We start from the raw sequence: 27,458 nt of genomic DNA on the forward strand, positions 1-27,458 counted from the left end.
TTTCCCCCCCCTCCGCTCAGTGTTACTCGTTTTGATGGCGTTTGTGATTACGAGCCAAAACGATCATCCCTTTTTATTGTCACTCACATTACAGCCTGCAGTTACGGTGGTGATTTGATTTAGTGATTTCCTGCATTCTGTGTCGGTGTATGGGCTTCTGCAAGAGAACGGTCCGACCGACAAAATGTGTGTAGATAGCTAGTTGAACAATATAATAGCTAGGAAATAAAAATAAAAATTAAAAAAATTAATAATAATAATATTAAAAAACAAAACAAAAACAAACAAGAACAAACCTACTCTTTTATGACTTTATACTCAATTATTCATCATTAGAGTCTGGGATATATAGGAAGGAAGGCTGCCATTTAGCACATTTCCTAACACCTGGGAAGTAACTTGATTTACAATTAAGAAAACTGCTTTTTTTTTAGTAATGCCAAAACTCTTAATGTGCTATTTTAGTGACATGTCGTACAATGTGTCATATGCTGATTAAAGTGAATTTTTGTCCTTTTTGGGAAATTATTCTAATGTAGTCTAGTCAAAGAATTTCATTTAATTACATGTGTAATACAACTTTCTGCCTTTTACTTAATTGGTCTCGCCTACGTTGTTTCTGCCTATTAGATGATAATTTAGCAATTTCCAATTTGTATATCCCTGAGGGAGGCTCAATGGGAATAAATGGGAATAAAAAGTCTCTGCAGCTTTCTTCCTCAATTTACTGCTTGATGGCATCTCCTTTCTAGTTGTATGGGAGAAGTGAAATGGAGAATAGTAAGCAATAAAAAAGGAAATCCTTTGTATAGAAAGCTTTGTATAAAGAGCTTGCTTTCAGAACAAAGGAGATTATGTAATATTTCACACGTTTTTTATATACCAGTATTATCCATATTTACTATTTTCCAAGAGGATAGAGGGCAAATTTCCAAGCAATTTCCATGCAATGCTGCATCTGAATGGCAGGCTTGGGCACGATTTTACTTATAATAATGGGGCAGTTCTTACGTGTAGTCAGCCAGTGAAAAGCAAATGCTAAATCTAAATGCTGCTGAGTGCAGCTACCTCTACATCTGATTTTTTTTGTGTGTGTTTATTTACAGTATTAGACACTTAATATAGTATATATAAACCCAATTTTAATTATATATACGTATAAACTGTATAATTGAGTAACTGAGAGTAAATTAGTACATCAGAAGCGTGAGGACTTCTCAGCTGTGAATGGGAAGGTTCGAAAAACTACACAATTCTGGGGTACAGTTGGTCTGGTAGTACTGGCCTGGTGTTTTGGGATTTGCTGTGTTAAATGGTTGTTGGTAGATGGGGATAAATTTATATTTTTCATTTATTTATTTGTCCTAACGTTGTGTGTGTGAGTGTCTGTGGCCTTCTACGTATTTGGTGTTTTTGGCTTCTTTACAGGATGGGGGAGCAAGGTGGGACATGATGGTTTAAGAAATAAAAGTGTTGGTTGTATATATATACACAAGTGAATTTCAGCCCTCCAATTGAAAAGAATTGAAAACAATAATATATGTTTTTTTTTCTGAACATGTAAGATGAGACTATGATTCCTGAACTGGGATTTAGTTTCAAATTGATGCCTGAATCTAGATATGCCTCCATATGTTTTATTATATTCAGCAAAATCTTGTCAACAAGGGGAAAGTATATGCACTTTCCATAAAAGAGATCTTCAGTCATTGTTTTCTGTTTCAAAACCTTCGAATTTTACCTTGCAGTTTGCCTTTTTTTTTTTTTAAAGGAAAAATCTCTTGAAGAAATTTAAATAACATCTGCTTCTCAGCTTTTATTGTCTGTAAAGGAATATTACAAAGAAACAGAGATTCATGTAATTTTGATTAAAATGTGTTCTTAGTTCATAAAGTTAAGATTAGACAAATGAAAAGACTTTGTAAACTTCTAGGTGAAAAGTAATGCTGAAAAAAAAATTACTTCAACATTTACATAATTTGTAAAATGTTACCAAAACTTCTAAATAACACCAAGATTATTTTTACTTGAAATAATTCTTTTTCAGTTTATGAAACATTGAAAAGATTAACCTAAAAATATACATATTTAAAGCTAGTCGGTTTTGAAAAATAAGTTGAAGTGGACATGAATTAAATACTTAGATGGAAAACTCCATTATTTCTTAATCCCGATACTGTATTCCTCAGTTTAGGAAGAATACTTTCTCTTAAAAACTAGTTAAATTTTTGAAAAAGCTTAATAGTGTACATAAAATGATGCCTTCTAATGAACTTCTAGTTGAAATTTTTTTGGTCTTTGTTTCAAATTTTGAATTGTTCCTCATTGATGGGCACCGCCCTGGCCATGGTAACATGGACGCTCTGGACGTAAAGAAGTTCTTCCTTAGGTTGGATGTTAGGAAGAACTTCTTTACTGAAAGGGTTGTTAGGCATTGGAACGGGCTGCCCAGGGAAGTGGTTGAGTCACCATCCCTGGAGGTCTTTAAAAGCCGTTTAGATGTAGAGCTTAGTGATATGGTTTAGTGGAGGACTTGTTAGTGTTAGGTCAGAGGTTGGACTGGGTGATCTTGGAGGTCTCTTCCAACCTAGATGATTCTGTGATTCTGTGATGTCCGTCGAACCTGAAGGGCCCTCACATCCAACACCACGACTTGACTGTTCTCAACTTCGAAGTTGTGCTTTCCCTTCCCTCCACTTCCTTAGTGAAGAAGTCTGTTGTTACCTAAGAAATGTGTGCACCTGCAAATGGTCCCAAACGTTGGTGTCGCTGCCCTTTCCCTTGGGGGCTGCAGCTCACGGCTCCCTGGATCAGAGGGCACCCGGCCGGGTGGTTTGATGGGATGCGGCGATTTCCGAATACGAACTCACACGGGTTGAGTTTGGGCTAAAATAACAAAGATCTTCAGATCTGTGCCCGTTTTCTGAGGTGCTAATAAGGCAAATCAGGCGACTTGTACCACGCAGCAACGTGTGGGGCAAAATGCTCAAAGGCAGCTCGATAGCAACATGTTGAGATACAAGGGAAGACAATCCCAGCTCTGGATCCAGGGCTGCTTGAGGCTGAGCGATATTAGCAATAGAAGCAGCGCCTTGCCTTATAAAACCTTAACTGCTGGGCAGAGGGGAAGCACTTTGAGGCTCTGACATAAGCATTCATTAAGGATTTAAGAGTTGACAAGACTTGGTAAGGCCAGTGTGGTCTTCCAGGCTGTTGCAGTGCTCAGCGGTTGATGTTATTTTTTGAAAATAGCCTTCCTTCGAAGCCTGCTTCTAAATGCATGCGTAGGTGTTTCTGGGGGAGGAAACGTGGAAGGAAATTCTGATATGTGCATTGTTTTCTGGTGGAAAAATACCGTTCATGTGCAAAGTGTGTGTGAGAGAGGGAGATGGGCACGCTTTTAATAGTGCTGAGCAATTGGCTGCCATGGCTTGCAGATCTACCCAGGTGAAACTTATGGGGTAGTAAGATTTAGGGATTTTGTGATCATAGAACCTGGCAGTAGTTATAAAATAAGCTCTGTAGGTCAAAACTCATAGACCTACAGTGTGAGATGTTCTCTGTAGTACTGGTGGTTTGTATTCCTAAACTGGGTATGTGCTGATTTGTCCCCCGACTTTTCTTTTTGGCAGGCTAGCGTAAGGATGGTGTCACCAGAAAACTTGTTTCTGGGACCTGAGAGTCTCTAATAAAATCAGTACAACTCTTTTATGTACCAAAAGAATCAACGAGGCTGTGGCAAAAGAAACATTTTGAAGTCCATAGTCTGGGCTGCCTTGCTTAGAAGAGTCTTCAAGGAGCTAACAGAGGAGTGCTCTGAAGAGCTGTTGCTGGTTTGTAAGAAATCCTGAAAATGTGCAGGCCACGCCTGTGATCGAAGTATGCAGGTTATAGATCTGTAAAGGGAAATTGCTTGGGAAAAACAGACTTGGAAAAGAATTTGGTTATCAGAGCAAGTCATCCCAAGGTGAACTTTTATTGCAATGCTCTGCGAAAAAGGGCAAATGATAGCTTTGTATATTAATACAAAAAAGACAAGAGAGTTGAATATAAATGAATAATTTACTATAAATGTGGAGTCTAGTTGTATCTTGAAGTGATAGTCCACGTCAAAATGTGTACACTTGCACGCTGAGCATTCATGCATCCTATCACTTTACCCAACAAATGTTTGAATCAGTTCCTTTATGAAAATCTGACATGTAAAGCCATGCATCATTTCATTTCCTCTTGTGTGTCACTGAGACGGACTGCTTCATGTGTGAGTGATTTCTCTATCGGTTTTCTGGTGTTCTGAGCACTCGCTTTCTCTCGGAGTTTGGTTTTGACTGGCGTCTCAGTATCTTCTCTGAAGACGACCTTTCAGGTGTGCAACGTGTTATGGTCACCTTTAGAAGAGGAATAATGCTGGTTATCGTGTGACTTGCTGGGAACTTTTAAGCCTTTTCTCTGAAGAGAAAGTGAGTTGATGATCCAGTTATATCATGTGCAGGTGGCCCCGAGACTCCTCCGAATGTCTTGGTGTCCTGCACAGGTCCTACACCGCCGTGTACCTGTGCTATGCCCTGGGACCAAGCAACAACCATCAGTGTGGGGACAGGGCAGAAAGCAGGCTGTGAAGTGATCTGCTGGTGATTCCTGCTCACAGTACTTCTTACCAGTGTTGCTGGTTTCTTTGAGGTGTTCCAGAAGGAGAGGCACCTGGCGTTTTTGTCCCTTGTTCCTTATTGCTAGGTGTGTGCAGTGCTGGTAGGAAGACAAAGCTCGGAGCAGGTGAGTACCTGTACTCTGCAGTACTGCAAAACTCTCCTCTGCTTCAGGCTACAGGGAAAAGATGCTCTAAACATTACAGATACTTGCCTTATGCTGGTGTATTTTTTGCTTTACTTTTTGGAGTGGCCAATCTTCTCGATCTCCTGGGAAGACGGAGGGAGCTGGAATGAGAAGTGGGCACAATTGTAGAATTTTTTGGTCTCACGCATTTTATCTGGCACAAAATTACACGTGTTTAAATTTACACGTTCTCTTTTGAGCCTTCTGCCCCGAAACAGCAGTACTGAATTATACAAATGAGTAACTGAATATGAAATTACACCTTTTGAAATGTATTTCTCTGATTATTAATATTCCGCTGTGAGAGATGTAGGAGGTACGGTATGACATTATTTTGGATAATGATAGGATGACAATCCATGCTTAGTTCAGGTTTGATTAAAAAAAAAGGGGGGGAATATTCAACCCAGTCTTTAAGCATTATCATGGTTACACTTTTCTAGATTTCTTAACTGAGTAAATGGCTATTGATTATCAGTCTCTAATGCCCCCTCTGGAAGTTGGTGTATTTATAGAGCATGCTGTATTTATAGACCATGCTATATATAGAGCATGCATTATTATTATTCTAAATTTCTTATTTCATTATGTACCTAACAGTTTTGCTGCATGGCGATTGCGATAGAAGTCCAAATCATTTAAATGGGGAAGTGGAAAAAAAAAAAAAGATGCAAGTTGAAGCTAATTGTTATGCCTCTTCATTTCCAGGTTATGGTTTTCAAATTCAGAGTTAGGAATTGAAAAGTGAGATTTGCAGCATGCACAGAATAATCTCATTAAAACAGAAGATTTATGTAGCTAACTCTCTCTTAACACTGTTCTATTTTCAAACATTAAATTATATACAGAGGAACTGTTCTTTGCCAGTTTAACTTTTTATCATCTGAAATGTTGTGGATCAGATAAGTATAAGCTGATGAATTTTACAGACTTCAGCACTATAGTTTGACTTTCATCTCCTCTTCAATTATTTTAAATAAATATTTAAGTTCTAAATGCAAATTTTTTAATTTAATTGACCTTTCAAAGATTAATGGAAAAATTTATCTTTTGCTCTGCATAGTTCAGATATTAAAGCAATCCTTTTTCTTTATGAAGTCAGTTTTAGGCCAAGAGGAGAGATCATTACTTATGGGTCGCTTGAGCTACTTAGTTTTACAGTTGTATTTTATCATAACGTATGAAATATAGATGGCACTTGTAAAGCATTGAGATATTTAGAAGTAAACACAAGATACATGTTAATTTGGGTTACTTTCTCATGTTCAGCTGGTGATACATATGTATTAATTTCACAAGAGATTTGATACTTGAGGTCCCTCTTAGCCCGTAACTTATTCTATACTGGGGTGTCACTACTCTGCTTTTCTTTATATAGAATAGAATATAGAATGGGTTGGGTTGGAAGGGACCCTTAAGGATCATCCAGTTCCACCCCCCTGCCATGGGCAGGGACACCTCCCACCAGCCCAGGTTGCCCAAAGCCCCATCCAGCCCGGCCTTAAACTCTTCCAGGCTAACACAAGAACACTAACATGCTTTAAACCTCCTTGAGAACATAACAGTACCATCAGCATGTGATGTACTAAGCGGAGAATGAATATTCCCTCTTTACTATAAAAAAGTGATGTTTTTTATTAAAAGAGGTGACTGTCAAACATCAAGATGAGGAGAACAACTGACTGTCCCTCTGACACATTAATTTCTAGGGTACCGTTACCTGTATACCTGATCCAGTCAAAAACTGACAAGCATTTGGCTGTAATTTTGATATGATATATACCACATTTGACTGCCTAGCTAAAACCAGGGATTTTTCTACATCATGCGTAGGGTAAAAGTAAAAAAAAAATGAACTAATATCAGCTAATAATAAATAATAACAATAAAATCCTAATATCTGCTGCAGTACTTTTATTTAGGGTGGAATTATGTACTCCTGAAACATGATGTTATAAAAACTGTTTTACTGAGATTGTACAATAGTAGAATCCTTTTTTGTTGTTGTTCGTTTGTTTTTGTTAAGATTTTTTTGTTTGTTTTTGTTTTTTAATTTTCTCTTGAAAGTGAGAAGCAGTGGTATCATCCTCACTTGTAGCTTTTCCTGAAATTTAAGGTCACTGACAATAGAGGGACTATTCGCATACTTATATATATATTCACATACTATATATATATATATATATATATGTAATATATATATGTATGAATGGAAGCATTTTGAGTAAGTAATAGTAATCTGGCCTGGCTCTGTGTCCCTACTGTCTCCTTTAAAAGTAAGGAGAATGAGCAGGAAGCATAATACTGAATAAGGTCTCTGACTGCCTCCTTTCAGCTTCATCACTGAAACAGCTTGCAAACTCATCTGTGGGCGCTACTATTTAAATAAGTAGTTAGCCACGAGGAAGAGTTTTTGGGTTCCTGTTACATCCTTTCTTCCTAAAGATAATTGAATAAGGGCTATCTCTAGATTTTTATTCTTCCAACCTCAGCAGCGATATTTTATTTATTTAACGGAAGCTGCAATCTAGTTACGGTGCCAGATTGCTGCATTTCTTTTAATTCCCTATCTGCTTTTAACCCTGTTTTATTTGGTGAGCGTGACAGATGTAATTTCACTTCAGATACTCGTCCTCTTACAAGAGATGAGGACATCAGCTGTGCCGGGCATCATCACTGCGGGTGGGGGACGGCTGGGACAGACCTCCATGGGGCAGGGGTCTGCAGCACTGCAGGCAACGCTCCCTTGCTGACTTCCCCACCTCTTCATTTCATCTGCTGCTTCTCTGAAACCAGGGGGGTTCCTTAATTTTAACGAGGGATGGATGTGTGCAGCACTGGCTCCGGAGTAGGCACGGTGGTGTTTGCAGGAAGTTTTCTTCTTTATATAAAGTCCTTTTTTGGTGTGCATTTTATCATCAGGACGGGGTAGTATTTCCAGTAAAGTTGTAACTCAGGGCATGAGAAGTGGTGAAATGAACCGTCCGGTGCCTTTAGCAGCTCTGTGCTGTTACTTTACCGAGGCTTGGGATAACCGTCATTGAAATGGCTGCTGCGTGTGGAAGGTTTGTCATTTTTCCCCTGTAAGTCATCCTGACAGGTGACATGAGATGATACGGAGCAGGCGTGTCATCAGCATTGCCAACGAGCTGACCTTTTCCTCTTCGTTTGCTTAATTTGTATTTGAAAAATTTGCATCCCTGTAAGGATGCTTCCTTGTCTGAGTAGCTGTCACAACGGCTTGAGCTCGTTTCATGACAAAACCCAGTAGTTTCAAACCGCGATTGTTTCATTATTCATGAAAACTTCGGTTATTTTATCCCTCCTCCTGCACCAGCAAGGTTAGCCAGAGAGAAACAAAACCTGATTTGCATTGCAGGATTGCCTATTAAATATTTCGATATAACGCAGAGTTTTTATACAAATAGCTCATGATTTATTTAAAACTCTCCTCGTAGAAAATGGGGGTAGCTACCCCTGAGGCAAAGCAGGTTAAAATGAAACTCCAGTCCCTTCTCCCAAAGCAAGTATTTGTTTAAGCTTTTGGATTTTAAGATCTCGTAAGTTTTCCCTCACACCTAATTACTGTGAAGGGCAAGGTACCGGGTATGCAATTACCCTTGCACAGTGTGAGCAATCGTTGTCATAGCTGTTGACAATAAATTGAATGCCTGTTTCAATCTCAATTGTCTTTTTTTTTTACTTTTCTCTGTAGAATCTCTAGGTTCTTGTACATTGCAGCAAGCAAGGACAAATGTGGGGAGAAAAGAGGTGCAAAGAATTCTTGAAACATAGATTGTAAAGAACTGAAGACAGAAGTGAGAAAAGACTTTTACAGCTAAAATACATTTTAGTTTCATTATTTTGATGCACACAGCACAGTGGCAAAGTTGGATGATGTTCAAGACGTTGCCTTTCACTGCCTTCTGCTGCATTTGGGATAAAACCCATGTGATCTCTACAGATCACTTAAAAATGAAAAAAAATCTTTTCTTATTTGGTGATCGTAACCCAATGTCCAGCTTATCTGTTTCTCCTTCAGTCAGCTGTCTTCAGGCATTGTTCATCCCTTCGTTCCTACTTCACCTGCATCTTCTCATAGGAGGAATCATCATATTAAAAGTGAAGAAGCTGGGTTTGTGTAGGGGTAAAGTTTTAGGGATGAGTGACTGATTTAGGTTAAGGTATTTATTTTTTGTTTTGATTTTTAGGTAAAGCCTTCCAACTTATTACACATTCCATAGGCTGAGGAATAAATACGTGACACAAAATTCAGAGACAAAGCTCCATATGAATATTTTTTAGGGAAGAAGGAGAATACCAATTGTGAAAGGTGCATATGCTTAAGAAATAGTTAGGATATAATTTTGTCATGCTGCACCTTAAGCATAACCTTAGTCTTGAAAAATGTTATAATTTCTGTTTATTGTTTTCATATATTCTGCCTACAGCTGTATTTGTAATATTGCTTAGTGTGATATTTTCTGTCTGTAGTTCTCTTTTACTCAGACCTCTCGCTTTCCAGCAGGCGAGTATGTTGGGGGCATTCTGCTATTTTTTTTAAGTGATGTGAGATGTCACTGTGTTAAAACACTATACACGGTATAAATAAAAACATGGTTTTTAACAAAAACATTGAGGAATTAGTTCTAAGTACTAGGGGCCCTATTTACTTAAGTTACCGTACCTTTGAGCTTAATACAAGATATTTCAGAGCTGTACAATGAAGTGTTATTAAGAAAAATCTAGCCTGTGTTCCTGAAGCTGATGTGAATTTGTTGTAGAGTATCGGGGGAAAAAGTGTTTACATGCATATTTCATTTCCAGAGAAAAAAAATTCCATAGTGCCAGTAATGATTCATTAACGGAAAAATGCAATCTCAATGTCTTCAATTAAATATTATTGGGCAGAAATGTTTTTCTAATATACTATTCACTTAGAAAGTGCAGCACAGTAAAAAAATGAGCTGTTCTCCAGGTCCATTGGCTGATGCATTCTAAATATGGTTGACTGTTCTGAAACTATCATAATTTGTTGCTGAAATGCAAATATTGGTAACTACCTATGAGTATGTATTATATTAGTAAGAATTTAAGCAATGCGGTATACGTAATAGAAATTAAGTGCTGGATTTGCATCTGGTCATTTACCACCAAGTGACAAACTAATATCAGAAACAAATTTCCAGTTGGATCTCCATTTTCCACATGCATTGCCCATGCAAAACCCAGGAAACTCCACCAGCATTTGCAGATTCGTATCATGCTTAAAAACAGTTAGAATTGTTGTTGTTTTCAGGTCTGATTTTTTTTTTTAAATGCACGCTACAGATTGTGTCTAGGTGTTTTTCATTACATTCTTTATTTCTGGCTTGATTCCTGCAGTTACTGTGATATACTTTTGGCAGCTCATTTTAGCTTTTTTTTTTTTATATGCCCAGCACTTGATGGTCTTTGCATGCAAATGAAGAATTCTCAATGATCTCTTGCTGGAGAAAAAATAGCCAAGACAAAAACACCCCTTAGAGAGGAATAGATTAATTCCTCTGACTTCTTTGATTTTTAAATGCAAAGATGAGCAAAGACACAGTCTGCAGAGGAGGTAGCTTATAGAAAGTAATTGTGCCACCTTCGTCTCAGTGCTGTATTTGTACTTTTTAATGATGAAGGTAGCGGAACATGAATGTCTTCTCCTGAGATGTCAGTTTTTGCTCAGGGTGAAGCATGATGGGCCTATTTTATTTCATCTTTCCACAGTAAACCTGGTAAGCTTTAGATTATTCCTTGTTTTTTGTAATTACTGTATCTTTTCTCACTTTTTTTTTTTTAAGGTCAGCAGTCTGTTAAATTAATGCTAATTACAGAAAATCTCTTCTGGTCTGGTGGGATTTCAAAGTCCTTTCATGATGATTTCTGTGACTGGTGTTTTCCTTCTGGCGACATTTGGAATTTGTTTCCATCTTTGATATCTGCAGAAACAGAGAAAAGGAGTAATAGTAACCCTGGGTGTTTTGTAAAATGCCCTTCTCATACCCCTTCTTTGATAGTAGTTGAATTTCCTCATGAATGGTTTTAAAAAGTAGTTGCTTGGTCTTGTGTTTTCCTTAAGAGCAAAGTCATCTCAAGAGCAATATATTTTAATTCTTCCCTAATTATTTTTCTATTTCAGACGATTCAGGAAATTAAAGCTGTTTTGGCAGCACAGTATATTAGATCCGCTATAACCACATTTCATGTGATGTGAGCTGCTCTAAATTCCCTTTTACATTAGATTAGTGATTCTAGTTTAACATATACGTATTTAGTATGCATTATAGCATAATATATTTAATTTAATTTGCTTTTATGCCTCACCATACATTTAATAAAGCAATTATTTAACTATTTGCTACTGATGAATTAGACTACGGTATTGAAATCAATATTGCCTGTAATTCATTAACATACATTAGGCAGGATTCAAGCATCTTCTCAAAGGAAAAGAGAATGGTCATATTTGAGCCCTAGTACTGACACCATTTGGTCATTCCTTCCTGGATTTTGTAAGGAAAAATTCCAAGGAAAAATGGAGGAGATGGGCTTGTAAAACCAGCGAAGTGCACGTGGCTTTCTAAGTGTGTTAATTTTCATGTAAGGACACACTTCTGTATAGAATCACAGAATCATTAAGGTTGGAAAAGATCATGAGGTCTCCATGATCATCTGGTCCAACCGTCCCCCTACCACCAATGTCACCCACTAGACCATGTCCCCAAGCACCACGTCCAACCTTGCCTTGAACACCCCCAGGGACGGTGACTCCACCACCTCCCTGGGCAACCCGTCCCAATGCCTGACTGCTCTTTCGGAGAAGAAATGTCTCCTCGTTTCCAACCTGAACCTCCCCTGGCACAACTTGAGGCCATTCCCTCTAGTCCTATCACTAGGTATCTGCAAGAAGAGGCCAACCCCCAGCTCCGCACACCTTCCGTTCAGGGAGTTGCAGAGAGCAATGAGGTCTCCCCTGAGCCTCCTCTTCTCCAGACCAAACACCCCCAGCTCCCTCAGCCGCCCCTCACAGGACCTGTGTCCCAGGCCCTTCACCAGCTTCGTAGCCCTGCTCTGGACATGCTTCAGGGCCTCGATGTCCTTCTTGCAGTGAGGGGCCCAAAGCTGAACACAGCACTTCACTTGTGTATAGGTTGAGATTAATAAATAACTTTTAATAGTACATTCATCAGCATTTGGCCCAATTTTGTTATTTTTTTAGCAACTGTTAAGCACACCAGGAGCATTTACACACCAAGAGTAAAGGCAGATGGACACCTGCACAGCCACAGTGAGGTCAACTAGTTGCGACAGCAAAGCAGATACCTTCTGCACTACTCACAAAGGCATTAAGATGCTAATTGATGATTTTTTTAATCTTATGATCTTGAATGGACGGACTTCTATTTTCAGTAGCATAAATCATGCAGGTTATTTATCAGTATATAGACCACATGCCTGTGAGACAAATACAGTATAATATTGTAGTGCTTGGTTTTACAACGCTCTGCCTTTTCTGCACAAGTAATATTTGTAAAATTGTCATAGTGAAACTCCTTTTTTCTCCTCTTTCTTTTCCTTTTGTTACAGTATGGCTATCCAAGTTGACAAGTTCAATTTTGAGAGCTTCCCAGAATCCCCCGCTGATGGGACACAGTTTGCGAACGAAAAGCAGCTGGAAGAAGAAAGACAACAGGCAAAAGGTCTGGAGATTAACAGCAAGCTGGATATTTGCTGGAAAATTATATCCTTTCATAAATACTTGCTTTAAAAATACATAAATAGATGCCCTATGACATTTTATTTTGTAATTCAACTCACTTTATAGCAGTGTTACTGAAAAGAAAAGTAATTAGAACGATGAAGCTTGTGATAATTATAGACTGTTTAAGGTTAATTGTGCTGTATATTATTTAGATGATGTTTGGGTCTTACTATAATGGCTTTGCCTGAATCATTGAGCCTGCCACAAACCCTGTGTGTTTCTCCCAACATTTAGGGAACTGAGGAAGCATAGTTAGAGTTGATGAGTAGTAGTTTCATAGGGTCAAATTTTTCTGTTCTCTTCCCCACACCATGTAAGTGAATCATAAAGAGAGATGTGAAGCTGGTTTTAAGAGTTTTCATATATTTAATTAAATTTGAGTAAATCAGAACATATTAGAATAATTTAGTTCCAAGTCCTTTTAATAGATGCCGTTGTATATCTTATCTTGGGTAGCTGTTTTAAGGCTTAGAAAGGACTTCAGTGATGACTTATCCTAAACATCAAATCCTCCTAATCGTTCTAAATGCAGTAGAATATTCCCTCATTATTAATAATAAGAATTTACATTAAGAAGCTTTCCTATAAATTCAGTTTAGAGTGAAAATAAACCAACGGTGTTTCTGTAAATTACATTACTTCCCTAACTCTTAATGCTTTGCGTGTCGGAAATACGCTTTTTCATGATTGCCATCAGGGAAACATTCTCTGCAGCCAACAGCCCCCCCAGCCATGTGTTGATACTCGGCATCCTTCAGGAGATTTATGTTTTTCACTCAGATCATCCTCACATTAGTGTGATAATGGTTGGCAGGAAATGAGAGAAGAGTGGCAGTCAAATCATGGTTTATCTTTAGAGATGTCTTTTTGTGCTTTTAATTGTACTTTTATCTAGTGATCTGCAATGATTTTTTTTCTATTCCTCATTATTAAGGCTGCACAAAGCTATACAGGATTAGTCAAAGGCAAAACTTGAGATATAAATGAGATTCCTAGTGCCTAGTTCCATCCAGGCTCCCTAAGCAACATTTCAGAAAGAATTCCATTTATGCAAAAATGTCAATATTTAATCAGAACTCACTTAGAAAATTTCCCTGTTACGGAAAGATATAAATATCCTTTGATAGCACAGTCCAATTCTTATGTTGGAATTGAGTGCATAGTTTTAATAATTTTGTCAGGGTGTAAAACTACATTCTCATTAATTTCTGTTGCTGAGCAACACTGTTTACATCCATGCCGTGTTCTGTATTTGAACCCAGCTTTCTATAGCCAAACTGTCATGGCTGGCATGTAAATCTGCCCTTAGAAAACTAAGAGAACAATGCGTGAACTCTGTGTGTTGAATTGAGTGCAAGATTTACTTTCTGTGCTCTTAAGATTTATTATGAATGTTTACTTTGTTCCTAGAACCAAAGCTATTCTAACCTAAGGTAATGAATTACACACACGTCTATGCTTAAAAATTCTTGAAGAAACTTGTGTTTTTTTCATAGAATTACAGAATGGTTTGGGTTGGAAGGGACCTTAAAGCCCATCTAGATCCAACCCCCTGCCGTGGGCAGGGACACCTCCCACCAGCCCAGGTTGCCCAAAGCCCCATCCAGCCTGGCCTTGAGCACCTCCAGGGATGGGGCATCCACAGCTTCTCTGGGCAGCCTGTGCCAGGGCCTCACCACCCTCTGAGTGAAGAATTTCCTCCTAATCTCTAATCTAAATGTCCTCTCTTTTAGTTTAAAATCATCCCCTTTGTCCTGTCATTATCTTTCTGAGCAAAAAGTTGCTCTCCATTTTTATTATAAGCCCCCTTTAAGTATTGAAAAGCTGCAATAAGATCACCCTGGAGCCTTCTCTTCTTTAGGCTGAACATCCTCAGCTCTCTCAGCCTTTCTTCACAGGAGAGGTGGTCCAGCTGTCTGATAAACCTTGTGGCCCTCCTCTGGACCCTCTCTTAGCACATCCACGTCCTTCTTGTGCTGGGGTCCCCAGACCTGGATGCAGTGCTCCAGATGGGGCCTCACAAGGGCAGGGCAGAGAGGGACAATCCCCTCCCTCCCCTGCTGCCCACCCCTCTGGTGATGCAGCCCAGGACGCAGTTGGCCTTCTGGGCTGCAGGCACCCACTGCTGGCTCATGTCGAGCCTTTCGTCCACCAGAACCCCCAAGACCTTCTCTGCAGGGCTGCTCTCAATGAGTTCTTCTGCCAGTCTGCCCTTCTGTCTGGGATTGCCCTGACCCAGGCGCAGCACCTTGCACTTGGACTTGTCGAACCTCATTAGGTTCATGTGGGCCCACTTCTCCAGCCTGTCCAGGTCCCTTCGGATGGCATCCCTTCCTTCTGGCCTATCAACTGCACCACTCAACTTGGTGTCATCTGCAGACTTGCTGAGGGTGCACTCCCTCCCACTCTCCATGTCATTGATAAAGATATTAAACAGTACTGGTCCCAGAACAGACCCCTGAGGGACACCACTCATCCCCACCTCCACCTGGACATGGAGCCATTGACCACCGCTCTCTGGGCGTGACCTTCAAGCCGATTCCTTATCCACTGTGTGGCCCGCCCATCAAATCCATCTCTCTCCAATTTGAGATCAGGATGCTGTGTGGGACCGTGTCAAAGGCCTTGCGGGAGTCCAGGTGGATGACATCAGTTGGTCTTCCCTTGTCAACTGATGCAGTGTTCTAGATTTCATGTCCCAGGTAGAATCAATCTTTCTGATCATTTTATTTCTTATGGCAACATTTAGGTGCAAGCAGGTGAAAAAAAGAAAAAAAAAAAAAGAAAGCAACAAACAGTTCTCCTCTCACTTCTGCTAAGTTGGAGAAACTTAATTTCTCACATTTCTGAGACAGCTGTCCTTCCACCAGACTAATTTGATACTGGCCAGCAGATTTTATTTCAGACACACTTGTGGAAAGATACGCTGAGAAATGGACAGATAGCTTAACTGTGTAAGCTTTGTTTTCCTTCAGAGGCCTGCAGCCAAGAGATAAAAAGTATTTGCAGAAATGCAAAGGGGTATAGTTGCTTTTATTCCTTACTAGAGAAGGAATTTTTGCAGAAGCCTTTAGAAAGGTAAGAAAAAGCAATCTCTTTGGTATCTGCCGTTATTGAACCATGTTGAGCTCTCCAGCTAATCTTTCTGTGCTAAATATATGCATGAGAATATATGTATGCTTTAGGGAACAGAGTTCAGACAATTTTTTTTTACAAGCAGTCTTGTACTGTTTACGAGGGAAGGAGTATATTATTTAATTTATTAGGAATAAATAAAAACTGATGTGTGCTTCTGTGAATACAGCAAAGTGGAAAAATGAGTTGTCATGGTTAGAATTTGAGAGATTCAGTGTTCATAAGTAACCACAGAAAAGTTGGTGTCTCCTGTGTCAAGTGTTTTTATATTTAAAATATAATTCGATATGTGGTAGGAACAGTGTAGAAGGAGAGTAACTCAATTTCTTACACTTTTTAAGGAAACTAACGTGTTGGTTAGAAGCTTACAATTCCTTAAATTATTACAGCATTTGGTTGATGTTATATGAAATCATCACACAAACAAAGGTTTCAGATTTAAGTGTGTGGATGCCATTGAAAAGAGCAGAATAGCTCAGTTGGAAGGGACCTACAAAGATCATCAAGTCCAGCTGCCCTGGTGCAGCTTTCTGCCATTCTCACGTGTCCAGCTTTGTTGCCCTCCTCTAGTTGCTTTCAAGGACCTTTTGTTCAGAATGTAGCGAAAAATTATACAGAACCCCTGCAGGACCAAAAATAGTTCCCAAATAATGAGGATTTCAAGTTGTGTCTGAATGTCTTGAGGAGCATCAGGAATATCTTCCAGTATGAAAAGCACATTTTATTCATTGAAATATTCATTGAAATATTTTATTCATTGAAATATAAAATACATTTTATTCATTGAAATATTCAGGGTTTCAAGTGATTTTTTTTTTTCAGTGCTTCATTTGGGAAAGTATTGTAACGCTTGATCAATTTTCATATACTTTTGAAGGGCTGAAGGCAGGAGGTAAAGACAACACAGTATATTATTCATTGTAACCTCTGTACATTTTTGATAGAATGAAAATTAGTAGGAAAATAGACCTTCTTCTGTGAAAGCTTGCTGCCATGCTGTTTCAATTAAGAAAAATTCTGAAGTAATTTAATGTAGAGTGTCATTGAGATTATAGGTGTATTGAGATAATTTAAATTAAGAACACGCTGTCTTGTTTTTTAGCATCTGGTAGATGGCATCTGGTGTCAGCTTAACAACCAAGGTTTGTTGTTTTAACACAGGATTTGAACAGATGGAGCACATGTAGTATTAAGGTGGCTAATATTTTCAACTTATGCTTCTCTTCATGTTTTCTAAATATTTTTAAACAAAATTTATGTTTTCTGCAAGGAACTTCTATGCATTCTGTCTTGTGGATCAAGGCATCTGTACTAAGTGTTCTTTAAAGTTTTTAGAGTGCTGTGTCTGTTGCTGAGTGCTCTGTCTTTTTGTGTTTATACCGCTACTCTGTACCTGGTTTCTTCAAACCCCTGAGCTAAGAAATATCACGTCTGCCACGTGGAAGATGAAGGGTAGGTTAAATTTCTCTTTGTGCTCTTTACACAGTCCTTGTTAGACCCCCCATAGATTATTGCTTGTCAGAATATTCAATGAATCTCTACCATCTACATTTTGACTGAAGAAATTCAGGTATGTTCAGACTCATTTCAGAGAATTTGGTCATTTTCAAGTGATCCTCGTTTTTAGAAAAATATGCAAGGATTTATCAATGTTCAGCCGACTGAAGGGTTTTTTCATAGGGATCACAGAAAGGCTTGGCTTGGGATAGCATCAAGGAGTTATTTATGCTTTAGTTTTATATCTAGTGTTTTTTCGCATAACTTGCTGCTGTTTTTTGAGTGGTCTATCTCCCTCCTGTAGCTCTGGGTGCCTCTTTTTAACCCTCCTGATCAAGTGAGGTAAGAACACCTTTGTCAGCAGACTGGCTAGTCTACTGAGTCTGGATTTAAGCTTGGTACGGACAGCAAAGTCTCTAAAGTAGTGGGAGAACAACAGAAAAGAAACAAGCATGTGTGGGAGAATGTGGATGCCTGAATTGCAGAGACGTGGAAATACCTTGGAGGGCACGGATGCCATTCAGAGCGTTCTTGACGAGGTGGAGAAGTCGATTGGAGCAACCAAACTGATTTCAACAACAACAACAACAACAACAAAGGAAATTCTTGCACCTGGAGCGGAGCTATTCTGTGCATCAATATAGGCTAGAAACTAGATGGCTAGAAAAAAAGAACATTGGGTTTTGCTGGACATCATCATGCTCAGTGTTGCACCCATGTATTGATGAAGGCTCTCTCTGTTCCGTCTTGCACAGATGAGGGTATAGCCAACAAGTCAAGAGAAATGACTGTTATCATCCCCTTGGCGCTTCTGTGTCTGCAGCTGGAATACTTTGTACTGTTTTGATGTCTGAGTGTGATGGAGATACTGAAAATACGATGTAGGAGGGCACCAGCATGATGAGGGGGCTGCAGCACACGATATGTGAGAAGAAGCTGAGAAAAACACATTCTTTGGCCTTCGGTTTCTGGAGAAGCTAAGACTGTGTTGGGATCTGATTGTTTCCTTCAGGTACCCAGGGGATGGTTGTGGAGAAGACCGAAGCCGACCCTGCGAGATGCCCAGTGCAAGGATGAGGTGACCGTAGCAAGTCGCAGCCAGAGAAATTCCAGTTAGGTACCAGGAAGAAATCTTTTCACAGTGGTGGCAGTCCAGCAGTACAATGGGTTGTCCAGAAGTGCTGTGGAATTGCTGTTTTTGACGATACTGAAAAACTCAGGACAAGGCCTTGAACAACCTGATGTAATTTTGATGTTTTCCACCCTTTGAGCATAGGCTTGGACAGTGACCTCCAAAACTGGCTCCCATTTTGTGATTTGTGCAGCCATGCGGTAGAAAATTCCTCTTCCTCCCCCTGTCTCCAGCTCCTCCCAGGTTTGTTTTCAAACGGAGAAAATTTCTGATCTTCCTGTGAAAAAAACACTATTTCAGTGAAATGAGACGATAAGGTTTTGGATTCATATTCATGAAAACATTTGGAGCCTCACCCTAACAGCCTATGCAAATGAAACTTCCAGTGCTACCTTAAATATCAAGCTCCATTTTAACTTTTCTAATAGTTAGACTTTTTTTTTTTTAATTACTTCAGCAGTAATTTCTGTGATTTATATGAAGCCTGGCCTATTTTAAATGTTTTCTTACAGGTTTTGAAATTGCAGCCTATGTCTCCTCTGATTTTTCTGTTCTATATTTAAACCTAATTGCCAGCTTTTTTTTTTTTCTTTCTTCAAACCACATTTTCTTTCAGTCATATTGCAATGTTTTTCTCAATACGTGGAATCCAAAGCTGGAAGCAATACTTCAGGTGAGGTTTCTCATGAAATAAAAGCTACATCTTCCACGTTTCAGATATGATGCTTGCTCTGAGAACAGTATTCATCTTCTTTTCCAAGTGTCCTATATCTGATTGATTTTGAGCATATAGACCAGCATAACCAGCTGAATAATTATCCCAACTTTCTTTTAAGAATTTGTTGATTCCTTCTAGTTGATACTTGGAACTTTTCTTCGTTTAATTTCATCTAACGGATTTTTGTAAGTTCCACTCATTCAGTAGGTTTTTGAACACTGACGTCTTCCAAATACATACATTTTATGAATGTTTTTGTATTTCATCATCTAAGTAGCCAATCAAAATTTTGAAATGGTTATGTATTGGACAGAAACTTGAGTCATCTCATTTGATATGCTGTCTGGGTTTGACAGCAAACCACTGGTAACTGTTACTGAAATTTACTTTTCTATTTGTCTGTTCAGCTTTTGATGACTTCATCTTGATCACAATTATGAATTGCCAGTTATGAGAATATTGCATGTTGTGGCATTTTTAAATCATTATAGATAGATTGCCTAAGAAATACTTTATTTGGATGGAGCTTTACATTCCCATACAGCTTCTTAGCATCAGCAATTGTTTGCAATAGTAACTTTTAAATTTAGGAACCTTAATAACTGCATGTAATTAGCTGTAGTAATAAAGTACCACAATAATAGTAAAACAGAAAGCTTAAAATATGACTAAGGCTACTGCTGTAAGTAAACTGTGTTCATTAATCATTTAAATCTGTTTTTCATTAGTATAGTCTTATTTATGAACATGTGCTAATTTGTTTTTGATTGTGAGCATGCTTCCACCTGTATTTATTTGCAAAAGAACTCAGAAATATGTTAGTGAAAATAAATCTTTGTAGAAGGACGCAAGGTGTGGAATGCTGCATAGCAGAGAAAAAAAAATCAGTAATTTTAATACGGAAATTGTTTTTAAAACTCTCTTTTATTTTTAAGCTGCAGGTTTTAGGTAACAATGCGGAGTTACAAATGTAGGCACCCAACTGCACATTAGGCAACCAAGTTGGTGTAAAAACTAAGGTTTTCCTAGGGAAATAACTAATTCATTTGATTGTCATTCAGGTTTTTAGTATGAAACAATATAAATTTCATATGAATAGTATGAATCATAAATATAGAATCATATTTATTTAATATATTTATAAATATAAATTTAGTATGAATCATATACAGTCTGTTTCTAAAAACAGTGAAATAAAGGTATCTACTCTGTGAAATTATTATTTTTTTCTCAATAGTATCTGGTAGTTGCGTATTCATTACATCCGAGGCCCACATTGAAACTCATTTTATTGTGCAATAGACAAGGTCTTGAATTGCCAAACGTGAGTAGTTGCAGTGGAAACTGGAAGTCATCTATTTAGTTCCAGACTGATGCACGTGCTGTTAAAAACAAAGCATTTGCTCTTAGAATTGAGGCCTGGGTGAATGGTGAACGGAGGCTTTTCAAAACGGGACTTCTACGGAACAGCAGGTTTGTGATCGCGGTGGCAGGTCATGAAAATATGTGGAGGTTTATTTTGGGAGATTTAATCTACAAAGTCACATTTGTGGCTCTTTGTGGCCACTAGGCGTGCTCAGACCATCCCATCACACGGAGTTTCTCCGTGATTCTTTGGTGATTTTTGACTTTGAGGCTGCCTGGCAGCAGAGTTTTACCTGGTCTGGATGCTTAGGGAACTTTGTGGGCAGTATCTTAAGTGCCTGTTAAAAACCAAGCACTTTGGGGATTTGCTGCCAAGGGAAAGCACGTTTTCTGAACCAGTCCGTGCAACTTGGACATCAATATTGTATTTGAGTCTATTTAGTCCCGAAGACGGTGAGGTTGCATGGATTATGGAGTAATTGAGGTTGGAAGGAACCTCTCCAGGTCTGGTAGAACACCCTGCCCTGCACCTTGTGTCTGTTGCCCCTCTTCATGCTACTGTGTTCCTCCAAGAAGAGTCTGGCTCCATCTTCTCTGTACAACCCCACTATGGCAGAGAGCAGTAAAATTTCTTCTTAGGCTTTCTTCTCTTCTCGAGACCAAACAAACCCCGTTCTCTCAGCTTTTTATGCTGTGTGCTTCAGCACTCTAATCATCCGGGAACTCCAGGGAACTTGATCCAGTATTTTGGTCTCTTGTACCCAAGAGCAAGAACAGGATGTGGAACTTAAAAAGTGTGGAAAGGTAATTTTTATTAGTTGATATGCATATATATATTTAAATCACTGTAAACATTTGCCAGAGGGTGGGAATAATGACTTAAATATAGACTTTCTTCTGAATATTGTACTCACCTGGAAGAACTTCCCATATTTTTATTAGTGGTCTGTTAAAAAAAGTATCACGTGCATAGCAAAATATTCTGCATCAAGTTTAACAGGTTGTTGGCTATAGAAATAATCTGTGGATGTGTTGAATTTGAAATTGCAAAAATGTGTTTTCTTTATGAATACATGGATCTGTTTTGATAGCATTTACCAATAATAAACTTTGGAGAATCACCTTTTTTATAGTCATTTTATAATGGTATCAGAGGCATTAAGCTTTCCATGGAGCTTTAAGCAGTAAAAATTTGTAATATTCCAGGCACCACTGTGAGCCAGTTGTAAGTAAATTACAGTTAAGTTAGCTTAACATTATGGGTAATGGCAACCGCTCTGTTTTAAAACTTCTGTAAAATACTGCCTTTTTATTAGTGCTTTCTCTCGCTTATATTCCTTAGATTAAAGATGTGATGACAGAATTATTTATCTGCTGTGTCTATAAAGCACTCCAAATATGTATTCTCTATCTTGGAGTTTGGGTTTTGGCAATTATTCTGTTGTGCTGGTGTCCTGGCTTTTATTTTTCAGCAGCAATGTTTTTCTGAGGTGGCAGTCTGCTGTCCTGAATTTTCCAAATAGGTGGGTTTCTGTCATGTTGTTTATGGCTTTCAGATCCTTTTGTTAGGGTCTGTGATTTCTTCATTTGTAGTACTTTTAGGGAAATTAAAGCTATTTAATACATTTTCTTCAGGCCATAATGAGGATTATTGAAAAAATTTTTGTGAGAATGCTATAAATTATTGATTTCCTCATTTATCATCTCCTTGAGCTCTCGAGTCTCAACTATTAGCTGTTTTTAGTCTGAGGTTTCAAGATTTTTTTTTTAAACCTTCTGAAGAATACATAAAATTATGTCCTGTGGTAGAAATTAGTTGTTTTCAGTACCTGTTAATTTTCTTTTAAATGACTCAGATGAGAACGTACTTCATCAGTCTGATGATGAGCCTCCCTTTTCAGAGTTTTGCAGAAAAAGAACTGATGGCTTTAAGGAGTTGTTTATAAAAATTCATAGATTCGTCTGTCTTTGTTTATCTGTTTCTGGTAAAGATGGCTCCAGTTCTTTTTGGAGTAGTTGGATAACGCCTCAAGGAATCTTCCTGGGAGTTCAGCCTGTAACTGTGTTGGGACAGCACTCCACCTGTGCTTATGGTGTTTGAAGATTACTAAGTTGGATAAGGAGAATTTTTGAGAAGCTCATGTGCTGAGCCCTGCTTGCTCCATGTCCGCCTCTTCCTGAAGGTGAAATACCTGAAAGGAGGGCACAAAGAAAATGGAGCCAGGCTCTTGTCAGTGGTGCCCAGTGCCAGGACCAGAGGCAATGGGCACAAACTGGAGCTCTGGAGGTTCCCTCTGAGCATCAGGCAGCACTTCGGTGCTCTGTGGGTGGCTGAGTGCTGCCACAGGTTGCCCAGAGAGGTTGTGGAGGTTGAGTCTCCTCCTTGGAGAGCTGAGAGGTTGAATCTCCTCCTTGGAGACCTTCAGAAGTCACCTGGATGTGGGCCTGGGCACCCAGATGGATTGGGCCAGATGGACCCAGAAGTGAAGTCCCTTCCAACCTCAACCACTCTGTGATGCCTCAACCTACCTGAGACAGGAGCTTCTTGCGGTACAAAATTGTGCCAAAGCCAGTCAGTGCAACTTTGGCTAAATATGGAGTGGTTCTAATATCTGTATGTCCTTCAAAGCCCTTTGTATTCAGTGCTCTTCTGAAATCAGAGAATTAAAAAAAAAATAATCCAGTGCTCTTTGACATAAGTTTCCTGATGCACCCCACATTATCATTAATATTCATATTAAATATATATCATTTTAATATATTATTTATTATTATGAATTTGTTCAAATGGAAAATGCTATCTTTGTGTTCCATTGGTTTTGAAGCCCTTTAAACATAGAGATTCTCTTTTTCCCAACAGTTGATTTCGGTTCTCTGCTGTCCTTAGAGTAAGAATATTTTTTCTCATTTCAGTCTGAGCTTGTCACTGAGTTCACACAGGACTGAGTAGAAGGGAAGCCTGCAGGTTACATGCCCGTGTGATTCTGGTTTGATGTTTGCCCTTCATAGAATCATTGACTGGCTCGGGTTGGAAGGGACCTTAAAGATCAAATAATGACATGGTCACTAAATTCTCTACCATTCCTTGTATGTCCACGGAACTTGCACCAAACCAATATTCAAAACTAACCTACCTCACATTTGTTCTGGTTTGTATTTTATCTCTTTTTGTTTCCAGATTGTTCTTAACTTGTCATTTTGAATTGTGATCCTGCACCACATACTTACAGATTCTGCATTTTTTCCAGATTTTTTTCCCCTTGTGCTGTACTATTATTTAGACACTTTTTACCTTTGCATATTTATATTTAATGCTCCTCAGTGGAATTAAATTTTTATATTCCGGAGATACAAATTGCTCTAATTATTATTGTTAGCCAATTTACTGACTAATAAAACTTGAACCTTTAATGAATCTTGAAGTTGCAGTTTTGATTTGCAGTAATAAAATTGGTGCGTGCTACATGCTCTTTTTCTCTCTGAATCAAAGTTTTCCTTAATTCTAATTTACCCTTCCTTGAAGCGTGAAGGAGAAGCAAGTGTGGAAGGCGTTCTCAATCAACTGGTCCTGGAGCATCTACAGCTGGCTCCTCTCCAGTGGGGTGAGTAATGTCAAAATCTACTGATGATCTCTTCTGAGGATGTACTGGTTTGTAATTTCTGGCGGCATGAGAATGGTAATGTTTTCATTTACTGGTACTCTGTGATACAGAAGAATCTGCTAGGATTTTTTTTTTCCCTTTAGATATTTTGCTTAGCTGAATATAAACATAAAATTTATATCAATTTTATTTTAAGTATCGCTGTTCAGTGATGGTATGTATGAAACCTGAGTATGCACTTTTTCCTGTAATTTGCGGTCCGAGTTGTTTTGCAGGAGAGGTGGCTGCTGCTTATATTTTCTCTTTGCCTGACAGTGCGTGTTTTTAAAATAATTTCTCTAAAACGTTTTTATACAGAATTGCGATATTATTTGTGGTATATTTCTCATCATAATTTAGATATTTGCATTAGTATCTTTTTTAGTAATCTTAGTAAATCTTAACTTTGCATTTAGAGTGATGTTCCAACAGTTAAATATTTAGTTGATTTAATTTTGAAGAAGTGTGATAATTTGACTTGTGTCTGAGGTTTTTAACAGGGCTTGTGTAGAGGTTTTGGAACATGGGGTATTTTATCCCCAACCCTTCTATTGCAGTGATTGGTTAAAGAAGAAGTGCCATGTTTGTAAGAAAACTGTTTTCAAAGTCTTAGTTTTAAAAGCAAATTTAACTCTATGCTCCTTGTTCTAATTAATTTGATAACTCAGAGAGGACCACTTTTAAGGAGCAATGGTCCATCAGCATTGTCTGAGTTAATTATTTATTTAAACTTAAAAGACCCCAATTGCTATTATTTGCATACATTTATTGTTTCAAATGTTTATTTTTTTCAAGCATACAGACCATCGTCAACTCATATGCCAAAATGTGTATGCACCTGATATATAGATGAGAAGGCTAAAACTGGTAGTATTTTGAATCTGTTGTGTTGTAAACATGTCGAACTTTAAACATCTGTCTCTGAAACCAAGCTTACCTGGCAGCTGTTCTTCAGAGGATTCAGAGATTTGGTAGCACTTGCTTGAATGTCTGTCTTTGGCGATTTGGTCCTCATCAGTAAAACAAGCAGCTCGTGTCAGATGGGTGTTGTTAGCTCAGGTCACTTGGGAGTCATTTTAGCTCTACTGAATGCCATTGACCTTCAACAGGTTTGTAGCCTGGGCTCGGAAATCTTTCCTTGGCATTTTTGCATGGGAGACCATCTTAAGGATGAATTCTTATTCTTCTTAATTATTTCTTTTTTAATTTTCTTGGTTTTCTTTTTTGGTTTTCAGTTAACTGCCAAAGTCCACCTTACAGCGTCTAAGTAAAAGAGACTTTTAGAGGCATAGGGCTGCATTCGCTAAGCCTGCCTAAATGGTGATTTTCATTGATATTTTGATGCATTATTCAGAAACCATGAATGTAGCACCGATTTACAATAAAATCCAATTGCCTGTGCAGTTGGTAATTTCTCATGTTGTTGTTTAACTCAGAGTTGCAGTTGCTGTAGTTGTCAGAACATACGAACACCAACCAACACTCTGTGATGTTCTCTGCCTCATACCTGTAAATTCTTCTGATTTTACTTGAAAACAAAGGCAAAAATGAAAATAAAAGGCAATGGAGAAATTTCAGTTTCTTTTAATCAACTATAACTTTGAGTATTCAGTAGCTGAATCTTTGCTACCTGGTTTCACCACCACGTGGCCAGGTGAAGCTACCTGCAGTCATCTTGAGGAAGCTACTGGGGTCCTTCAGAAACACCATGGCAGTGGCAGACTAATTTTGATTTTATTAGTGTACGAAGGAGGAATTAAAAGATTGTCTTTCAGTTTGGTAGGTGGGAATAACAAGGATTTGTTGGAATGTCTGGACAATCAAGAATGAGTGTATGTGTACACAACTTCAGGCAGTGTGACACATTGTCCTTCAGACTCTAAATTTTAGCCAGATTATGTTTCCTACTCAGCTGTTATAGGCAGAGTAAATAAAGTGTTATGTGTTTCAAATCATCTAAGATGTAATGCGCATTCTGTTTTCCTGTGTTTTTTTTCCTGTTGCTTTGAAGTGATAAAAACAGTGTTTGTGCTTGTGTATGGTTTATTTTAGACCGTAACTATCGTGTACAAATCAGCTTTTTTTAGTGATGGTGGTCTGTACTGAATACCAATATGGAGATAATCTTATGCAAGCTATCTTAAACATTCTTTGACCGTTACCATTTCTACTTAAAGAACTGCCATCCTAATATGTATAATTAACAAGGCAGTATTTTACAAATGTTCTTTTATCATCCCGCCTCTCTTATTTTTTTTTGATGTTATTGATAAGTTACTTTTAAGAATAATGTAATATGGTAGTGTCGGCCACTTGAGTTTTTTTCCTCTTAATCATCATACTGTTTGTAGTCAGAACCTTGCTTTGCTTTGAGCTTTGCTTCTCTGTAAGAAAGATGAACTAGAGTTTAAATATGAACGTTCTTTATATTAGCCATCATTGTAATACAACCTTTGAATATATTGGCTAAGAAATGTTGCCTTAGTGTTGTATAACAAAATTGATCCTATGGTTATTCAAAGCTTTTCCTATATTGATGGTTACACTGAAGGGTTTACTTTATTATAAGGGCTCACATTGAAACACGAATGAATATTTAACATGGTTTTGATTTAAAAAAAAGACTGCCTCTTGTTCAAAATTATAAAAGCCAGACTTCAAAATTTATTTTAAATTTGACGTAATTTATATTAGAGTTAATACTACATTTCTAAAATTATAAAAACCTATTGAAATGATTTTTCATGTAAACTTGACAATCCTGTCTTTATTTCACCAAATGCAAGGCAAAGCGTAGAATTAAAAGTTAGTGGCAGTGAAGTTTTGGTCTAAGGGTCAGAAGTCAGCTCTGAGGGTTGTCAGATGGAGGAAAAAAGTGGCTCTTAGTGGACAGTGTGGGTTGTGATTTCATATGATTAAATGACTGGGGAAAGGAAAAGTATTTAAAACATAAGGAATCGTAAAAAAGAAAATATGTCAAAGGCTAGAGGGGGAGAGTTCTTAATGTGTTGTTAAAATTGATTTTAAGATTTAGGACATCTCTGTAAAATGAAGTTGTCTATTAGCGAGGTTAGTAAATCACACGTAATTGAAAAACATGATCTTGCTCAACACCAGCAAGTTCAATGTTCTCTAAAATTTATGACATATTTTCTTTTTATTGCTGGGCAACAAACCAAGTGTAGGAATAGATGTGGTTTTAAGGTGCATATATTAATATGATCAAATCAAGGAAACATAGCCTGCAAAGTTTAATGAGAAGAACCAAGACTCTTCCAAGGCGTACATACGTCATGCAAGTCATGTGGTTTGATTTGAAAATGATCAGATGGAGGCAATTGTAAT

General features: G+C 38.2%; 1 protein-coding gene across 9 annotated transcripts in view; it reads left to right on the forward strand.

The window, feature by feature from the left end:
- The window catches only part of TRAPPC9 (trafficking protein particle complex subunit 9), a 464,677-nt gene that overhangs the window by 195,421 nt on the left and 241,798 nt on the right, over nt 1-27,458 (forward strand). For all 9 annotated transcript variants that reach the window (XR_014580943.1, XM_083827405.1, XM_083827401.1 and 6 more), the window contains 2 exons: nt 12,451-12,604; nt 23,984-24,074. Coding sequence is in view for 8 of the 9 variants with exons in the window: in XM_083827405.1 (XP_083683531.1) it covers nt 12,451-12,604; nt 23,984-24,074 (245 nt within the window). In the remaining variant the exon portion in view is untranslated. The remainder of the gene's footprint in view (nt 1-12,450; nt 12,605-23,983; nt 24,075-27,458) is intronic.

Source organism: Anser anser (genome assembly GCF_964211835.1).
Source record: "Anser anser genome assembly, chromosome: 2".
Lineage (NCBI taxonomy): Eukaryota > Metazoa > Chordata > Aves > Anseriformes > Anatidae > Anser > Anser anser.